At 51.5% G+C, this 8,883-nt stretch overlaps 1 protein-coding gene across 1 annotated transcript; it reads left to right on the top strand.

Annotated features, from left to right (window-relative positions):
* The first annotated feature begins 6,031 nt into the window (after positions 1 to 6,031).
* On the top strand, positions 6,032 to 8,451 carry Metrn (meteorin, glial cell differentiation regulator). Its single transcript, XM_032911931.1, has 4 exons — positions 6,032 to 6,245; positions 6,460 to 6,860; positions 7,660 to 7,719; positions 7,802 to 8,451. Exons 1-4 carry the CDS (start codon positions 6,148 to 6,150, stop codon positions 8,116 to 8,118), a joined length of 876 nt encoding a protein of 291 aa, XP_032767822.1. The 5' UTR covers positions 6,032 to 6,147; the 3' UTR covers positions 8,119 to 8,451.
* The last annotated feature ends 432 nt before the right edge of the window (positions 8,452 to 8,883 follow it).

Here is an 8,883-nt window from a genome sequence, read left to right as displayed (position 1 = left end):
TATATCTAGCCCCTATCTGGTTTCAAATGGAATTTGAGATCTGTGAAGAGGAGTCTTGGGCAAGTGGGAAACTTGCCCCTCCTTCTCACAAGATCAAAGAGAAACACAAACTCACCCTCTGCCAATCGTAGGTCAGTAGGGAGCTGACGCTGCCATCCTTCCCATCTATATGTGTGGTTGTTTGTTCACATCTCCATGGTCCTAATCCCTGTCAACTCTCCTCACTTGTAGCTCTTCCCCAAGTCGCCCATTGGATGGCCCGCGCATCGGGGGAGCCAGCCGCACGCCTCCCATCAGCTCTCGGGCTGAACATTTGGGCTGCTTATCCTCCACTCTGCTCAGGGCCCAGCACTCTGCAGACATCATCATCTGCCATCATCCATGTCCTCAACCTGCAAAGACCTGTGTTACAGGGGACAGCATGGCTGGAGATGGGGAGCCTGAGTGGTGACAACCGAGGCCTCTGCTGTCCTCACTGCATCCCGTGAGGTGCGGTACAAGGCCCTGGGGAAGACAGTACAGGAAATGGATCTCAGTGCGGTTTCCAGCCTGGACAACCCCTGGGATGGGGAGTCTGGGTTGTCAACCTAACACATGTGGGAAGAGAAAATTCAATTGAGGAATTCCTTCCATCAGATTGTCTTTGAGGCATTTCCCTGACCCTGAGCACATCTGTCTGTCTGTCTGTCTGTCTGTCTGTCTGTCTGTCTGTCTATTATCATTATAATAATAAAAGAAAGATATTTTACTTCTTTCTTTCTTTCTTTCTTTCTTTCTTGTTTTTGTTTTTTTTTCCTTTGGAACTCAGTTCTGTAAACCAGACTAGCTTTGAACTCTCAGATATCCATCTGCCTCTGCCTCCTGAGTGCTAGGATTGAAGGATGCACCACCACCACCTGGCTGAGACCCATTCCTTAAGGTAAGGCCCCAAATCTTGAGATATTTGAGGAAGCCTCCAAGCTGAGCATAAACAGCTAAGGGTTCTCTGAGATTAGGGATGCTCTCATTGTTTCCCTCTGGGTATCTGTAAGCACCTAGGCCAGCTCTGTTAGACCCTGAGGCTAGCCATGGCTTTCTGGGATCTATACCCACGGGCATCAGACTTCTGGTAACTAATGATGGTCAAGGGTCCCTTTCCCTGACCATTGTGAGAAGTGGCATCTGTCTAGATCTTCTTCCATGGTGACAGAACAGAACCACTGTTATGTTGCTGGAAGATGAAGACGGGAAGGGCAAGTCTAATAGAGAGACTTGGGTCAGGTGAGCCCTTCTTTCAGACCAGGTTATCCCTTAGTAACCTCTTAGTAACCGCTAGTAGTTACCTCTTACTACTAAGACTCTTGCAATGCCCTTGGAGGTTAGGGTGGGGCGTCAGCACGAGACTGGCCAGCTCATGCCTCATATCACCATTAGAGGGCGCCTGGAGACTACTGTCTGCCTCAGTGGCTTGTGGTGGGGAGACTACCAGAGAATTAGCAAAGGCCTGGAATGTTGTGCTCCTGGTTGCTCTAGGTGTCCTGCGTGCTCCCTACAGGCCTTGGCGGCATCTGCTACGCTTGCACCAGGCATTTCATGCCTTTTCTTTTCTCCTTTTCCAGTTTTATTTTATAGTTTTAAAATTATAACCACAGCAACCCCCCTCAGCACTGATAACACTTATTTAAAAGGGGGTGGGATGGTGGCTCACAACCATCTGTAATGAGATCCGATGCCCTCTTCTGGTGTGTCTGAGGACAGCTGCAGTGTACTTAAATATAATAAATAAATCTTAAAAAAAAAAAAAAAAAAAAAGAATCATTTAAAAGGGGGTGGGGTAAGAACTGCCGAGTTTACTATTTTTATTTTTTCATGCCTTTCCATTAAAAAAAATTTTTTTTTTTTTTGGTCTTTTGAGATGGAGTTTCTATATGTAGCCCTGGCGGTCTTGAAACTCACTCTGTAGACCAGGTTGGCCTCAAATTTACAGAGATCCGCCTGCCTCTGCCTCCTGAGTGCTGGGATTAAAAAGTGTGCACCACTATTATTTTGTTTGTTTGAGACAGGTTCTCTAAATAGTCCTGGCTGTCCTGGAACTCACTATGTAGTCCAGGCTGGCTTTGAATTCACAGAAATCTGCTTCTCTCTGCCTCCCAAGTCCTGGGATTAAAGCCATGTGCCATTATGCTTAAAATATTACTTATTCTGATACAAGGTCTCACCATGTAACTAGAAGGACTGGGACTCTCTGCAAAGATACCAATCTGACCTAGACTCACAGAAATCCACCTGCCTCTGCCTCTCAAGCGCTGCACCATCTCAGCTGATCTCTTAATTTTATTTGTGTGTGTGTGTGTGTGTGTGTGTGTCTGTGCGCGCGCGTGCGCGCGCACGCGCGAGCGCGCCATACATGTGTGCGTGCCCTCTGGAGGCCTGACGAAGGATAGATCTTCTGGTCTGAAATGACAGGTGGTTGTGAACCACCTGATGATGGCGGTGGGAACTGAACTCAAGTCCATTGCCAGAGGTCCATGTTCTCTTAAGTGCTGAGCCATCTCTCCTGCTGCTTTGTTTTCCACTTGTTTTGTTTTTTAAAGATTTATTCATTTATTATAGATAAGTACACTGTAGCTGTCTTCAGACACACCAGAAGAGGGCATCAGATTTCATTACAGATGGTTGTGAGCCACCATGTGGTTGCTGGGAATTGAACTCAGGACCTCTGGAAGAGCAGTCAGTGCTCTTAACCGCTGAGCCATCTCTCCAGCCCTATCTTCTGCTTTTAAAGGACATCATTATTGTTGTTGGGTGCTGGGAGTGGAACCCGGGGCCTTGCCCACCCCCTGCAGCACCTCCTTCCGACCATCCAGACCTTCAAGGATGCCCTTAAGGAGTGTTAATTGTCTTCCCCTGTTATGCAGTCCATCTGCATCACTGTTCTCCTTGTTGTGGCCAAAACACCCAGCAGGAGCGGTTTCTGGGAGGGTTTACCCAGTTTGGCAGGGAAGGCATTGTGCTGGGAGTGAGAGTCAGGCAGCAGAGAGCAAGATTAACACTGGTGCTCAGTGCAGGATGGAGAGTCCCTTCCCGGTTATAAAGGCTGGAAACCCCCTCATAGACACACATGGAAGGTGGATCCAAATCTGTAAGGTTGATGGTGAAGATTAACATCACAAACTGACCCCTTTCCTTGTCAACTTGACACCCAGACACATCACATCACACCATGGCACCCCCACTTGTAGTCCTCAAAGACTTGTGGGTATCTCATTATACATTTGTTTTATTTGTCAGGGTCCCCAAAATCTCAACAGTTCTAACATTACTCAAAAGCCCAAAGTCTCTGCCACATTTTTTTTAAGATTTTATACACACACACACACACACACACACATCACACACATCATTCTGCCTGCATGTATGCCTGCAGGCCAGAAGAGGGCATCAGATCTCATTACAGATGGCTGTGAGCCACCATGTGGTTGCTGGGATTTGAACTCAGGACCTCTGGGAGAGCAGTCAGTGTTCCTAACCACTGAGCCATCTCTCCAGCCCTCAAGGCAAATTCTTAACTGTGAACTCCTATAAATTAAAAAAATAAGTTATTGGGTTGGGGATTTAGCTCAGTGGTAGAGCGCTTGCCTAGCAAGCGCAAGGCCCTGGGTTCGGTCCCCAGCTCCGAAGGAAAAAAAATAAATAAATAAAAAAATAAAAAATAAGTTACATCCTTCCACTATACATTGGCACAGAGTGGATTTTCCTATTCCAAAAGAGAGGGATAGGACACAGCAAGGAGACATGAGACCAAAGTAAGACAGAGACTAAACAGAAGAAACACCCGTACCCTGATGTCAAGGGCTTATGATGGAATCATCTGGGCTTCCTTCTGTTAAAAATAAATTCGAGGGCTGGAGAGGATAGCTCACAGTTAGGAGCACTGATTGCTCTTCCAGAGGTCCTGAGTTCAATTTCCAGCAGCCAAATGGTGGCTCACAACCATCTGTAATGGGATCTGATGCCCTTTTCTGGTGTGTCTGAGGACAGCTACAGTGTCTGCACACATAAATAAATAAATTTTCAAGGGATTGGGGATTTAGCTCAGTGGTAGAGCGCTTGCCTAGCAAGCGCAAGGCCCTGGGTTAAGTCCCCAGCTCTGAAAAAAAAACAAACAAACAAACAAACAAAAAAACCCGCTTAAATCTTCAAAAAAAAAAAAAAAAAAAAAAGAAAAGAAAATGAAGGGGTAAAAGGTAAACCATTTTAATCCAAGAATATAGCAGGGCCTTTGTGTTTGGTATGGGGTGAATAAAAACATTTGCATACAAGTCTAACAAGCTGGGAAGATAAAAACGATCTGAATTCCTTGTTTTTATAGAATTCCACACTTCTATACTATTTGATAGAAAAAGATCCTTTTGTTTTAATTCTTAAAGATTTATTTATTATATATGAGTACACTGTAGCTGTCTTCAGACACACCAGAAGAGGGCATGTCTCCAGACTTTATTTAATGTTTCTTTTTTTAAAGATTTACTTATTTTTATTTATATGAGTACACTGTAGCTGTCTTCAGACACACCAGAAGAGGGCATCAGATCCCAGTATAGATGGATGTGAACCACCGCGTGGTTGCTGGGAATTGAACTCAGGACCTCTGGAAGAGCAGTCAGTGCTCTTAACCACTGAGCCATCTCTCCAGCCCCTATTTAATGTTTCTTACAAGTACAGTCACACCAGACTGTTTACCGACCCATAGAGAAAGCTCTGGGCACTTTTACCTTTTGACTAGTCATCTTGGTTTGACTCCCTGGTCGGGGGCAAGGAAGCAGCTGAGCCTTCTCTTTGGTCTGAGAGGGAGGGCCCCAGAGTCAAGGAGAAGGTAATCAGTGTTTTAAAGTTCTTCCTTAGGCTGCCAGCAGGACCAACTGCTCCCTCCCACTGAGACCACTGGGTCTCATCCGTCCCTGAGTCCAGGTCCAGGCCACCCGGAAGGATTTCAAACAGAACCTGGAGGATCCAGAGATAGAGTCCTGAGGCTGGGAGAGAGATCCTCAGGAACTCGCCGAGCCTCTTCTATTTTCAGTCTCCTCCATCCTCCCTTCAGTCGGATCCAAAGGACAAGCTGCTCCAAAGAAGCTCTTCCCTTTTGGGGGATTTCAGAGTGGCTCTATTTTAAGAGGTTCTCATGTAGACCACACAGGATGACCTTGAGCATCTGGGCTCCTTCCTTTACTTCCTGCCTGCTGGGATTACAGGCAAGACCCACTACATTCTCAATTTAACATTATTTTGAAGATCGAAGCCAGGGGTAGGTGCTCTATAACCTAGCCACATCCTCAGGCCTCCTGGGATGTCTTTCAGTTCATCTTGACTCTATAGGGACCGCCTACACTATGGCGCCGGCAAATACTTTCAGGCTTTCTTTCCAGTCAGGAGGCTCCCCGGGTGGGGTCCTCCAGAATGCCTCATTTTTTTCATAGTATTCACTTAACATTTGAAGGAGTGTGTAGGTAGGTCCGAGAAAGTATGGTGGCTGAAGGAGGCCCACACTCCCATGCTGCTCCTTCCAGAGCTAGCCAGTGTTCTTTCTTTTCCTCAAACCCAAAGTTCGGCTTAGCCTCATGCCTCAGGCCCTCTGTACCCTCCCTTATGAGATGCAGGAACGCAGTCAAGGGTTTTAACCTCTCTTCCCTAGAGTACCAGCAGCAGGGTACCAGTGTTCAGATGTTGGCTGCAGACTCCACTCCCTTTCTCAGAAAGGGACAGTCCCATTGCCCACTGAGGTCCACTGAAGATCAAGAAAGGTGGACAGCCCTCCAGATTCCAGTCTACAGCGAACCCCACCAACCTACCAAACGTTCCAGGTCACTGGGGATCTCCTAATGGGGAATACGAGCACTTTCTACTCCAACCCGGCGTTGGACCGGGCTCCCGCCTTGAGCCCGACCCACGCCCATGAGGGTGCTGCAATTGGAGGAAAGTTCTGCAGCTTGTGGCGATTGGTCCGAGAGCAAAGGCCCCGCCCCCTAGCCTCGGAGCTCAGAGGGGCTGCGCTGAGGGGTCGCCGGTTGTGGGGACGCGCCGGGCCGGGCAGCCGCTCTGCGGGCTGCTCGCGCTGCGGCCCCGACCCTCCCGGGGCAGCAGCCCGAGGCCCCGGCGCGTCCCCTAACCATGCTGGTAGCGGCGCTTCTCTGCGCGCTGTGCTGCGGCCTCTTGGCTGCGTCCGCTCGAGCTGGCTACTCGGAGGACCGCTGCAGCTGGAGGGGCAGGTACCCAGGAGAGATTGCGGGGAGGATTTTTGTTATTTGTGTTTTAAATTGAAATCTTGGGTTGGAGGGCTCCCTCCCACTTGGAACTGAGGAAGCGCAGACCTCAATGTCCTGCTCCAGAGGGTGGACGCAGGTGTTGGTGGCCGCGGGAAAAGGGTTGAGCGGGCTAGGGAAATGAGGGCCACCCACCTGAGAACCACCGTCCTGTCCCCAGCGGTTTGACCCAGGAACCTGGCAGCGTGGGGCAGCTGACCCTGGATTGTACTGAGGGTGCTATCGAGTGGCTGTATCCAGCTGGGGCGCTGCGCCTGACTCTAGGCGGCTCTGATCCGGGCACGCGGCCCAGCATCGTCTGTCTGCGCCCAACACGGCCCTTCGCTGGTGCCCAGGTCTTCGCTGAACGGATGGCCGGCAATCTAGAGTTGCTACTGGCCGAGGGCCAAGACCTGGCTGGGGGCCGCTGCATGCGCTGGGGTCCTCGCGAGCGCCGAGCCCTTTTCCTGCAGGCCACGCCACACCGGGACATCAGCCGCAGAGTTGCTGCTTTCCGATTTGAACTGCACGAGGACCAACGTGCAGAAATGTCTCCCCAGGCCCAAGGTTTTGGTGTGGATGGTGAGTGACTAGACTGGCTGGGGCGGAGCTGGGTGTCAGAAACTGGCCTTCTACACTGGCCTGATCCGAATGGGCCTTGCCTCCCCACTGCACCGAAAGCCCTGTAGCTTGACGGAGGCTACTCTGGTGGAGAACACAGTGGCTTCCAGGTCATAGGGAGGTGAGTTGAGAGTTCTCCCTCCTTTCTCTCCTCCTCTTCAAGGTTCGGTTTAGGAAAAGAGCGGGAGGGGGCAGATGCCAGAGAGGCCAGCCTTGGGTCTCTGGTTTCTGAAGGGTTGGGGGGAAGGGTTGGGCTGGGGCAGAATCAAAGCCTATGGCCGAGGCTGTCCAGGGCTCCCTGGCCTTGTGGTGACCTCCTTCCCCTCCCCCCAGCCCAACCAACAAAAGTCCAGTGTGCCTCTTCGTCACCATGGAGACTGCCTGCCCTGCCTCCCTGCAGGGCACCAGGCCCAGTGCTTTGCTCTTCTGGAACTTGTCTCCTGACCCTGCAGGGAATGGCTCTCTGACTGCTCTGCCATAGACAGAGACCCCAGAAACAGAGTCCACTAGAATATCCCTAGCTGGACCTGGGAGGCAGCTCTGGGAGGTCACAGAAAGTTTCCCAGTGTTGGTCTGAGTTTCTGAGATGGGTGTGCAAGAATGTGTCCGAGGCACTGAGGGGCCCATGAGTAGTCTTCAGGTAGTGTGATGCTGGGAGAAGGGTTTAGTGGCCAGCTCCTGTACCTTCTCCTACTGTGGGGAGCTGTGGGCTCGTGCTGAGAGATCACAGGCCTGCCTGATGACCTGCCTTGCATGCTAGGTGCCTGCAGGCCCTGCAGTGATGCCGAGCTCCTTCTGACTGCATGCACCAGTGACTTTGGTGAGTGTTTCCGTCTCGGGAGAGCTTAGGGTCTGCCCCACATTCCCACGTGCCCACCACTGGCCACCATGTCTCTTCGTAGTGATCCATGGGACCATCCATGGGGTCGCCCATGACATGGAGCTGCAAGAATCAGTCATCACTGTGGTGGCTACACGTGTCATCCGCCAGACACTGCCACTGTTCCAGGAAGGGAGCTCGGAGGGCCGGGGCCAGGCCTCCGTTCGCACCTTGTTGCGCTGTGGTGTGCGTCCTGGCCCAGGCTCCTTCCTCTTCATGGGCTGGAGCCGATTTGGCGAAGCTTGGCTGGGCTGCGCTCCCCGCTTCCAAGAGTTCAGCCGTGTCTATTCAGCTGCTCTCGCGGCCCACCTCAACCCATGTGAGGTGGCACTGGACTGAGAGACCTGAGAGCAAGCCCTGGATGGATCTTCCTCTGGGGATGGGGTGTTGGGGAGGGGTGATAGGAGGGTGGGTGGGAAGGGTGTGGATCTGATGGCATCCGGGTACCCACAGTGAGGTGGTAGAATACTAAATAACCTGGATCACACCGGCCACTGTAGACATGGTCTTCTGTGACAGGCAGGCTCACTCAGCTCTGCTCCTGCCTCACTTTACCTACTCTGCAGTCTGCTGCCCTTCTGACCCTTCTTAGCCTGCTGACCAGTGAGCTCCTGTTTTCCTCTCTCTCCAGGGTGCTGCTGGGGTTCAGAGCAACTGTGTCATATTTTGGAAGACGGGCTAATTGGTTGTTTTTTAGGTGCCTGGGCGGGGGGTGGGGGGGCAAGCAGACAGACATCACTTCCAGCTCTGAACGAGGCCTTTTAGGGAGGGGTGCTGTAGTCTGGCAGTGTGCCATCCCCTTCCATGGTCGTCGTGAGCCATACAGTCATCCTTGGCCCGGTCCCGCCCTTGGGGAAGAATGGGCCTCTCTGTCCGGAGGCCTCTGAGACGTGCTGAGCATCCAGACATGGCAAAGCGCCTGCAGGGTGTGGGGTCTCCCCTGCAGGATCTGCTTGTTCGTTTCCGGCGGGAGAAATGGACAATGGGGTCTCTAAGGACCGTTTCCCGCCACTGGCCCCATTGTTGCCATCCCTGCCTTCCTCCTGGGCCTCTGTTGGGCAAAAGGCTAGTGAGATCCAGGACAGACAAAGCCTGTGGCTCGAA

Source organism: Rattus rattus, chromosome 9 (genome assembly GCF_011064425.1).
Source record: "Rattus rattus isolate New Zealand chromosome 9, Rrattus_CSIRO_v1, whole genome shotgun sequence".
NCBI classification, from domain to species: domain Eukaryota; kingdom Metazoa; phylum Chordata; class Mammalia; order Rodentia; family Muridae; genus Rattus; species Rattus rattus.
Note: the sequence above shows the minus strand (reverse complement) of the source record. Positions and strands in the feature narration are given on the sequence as shown.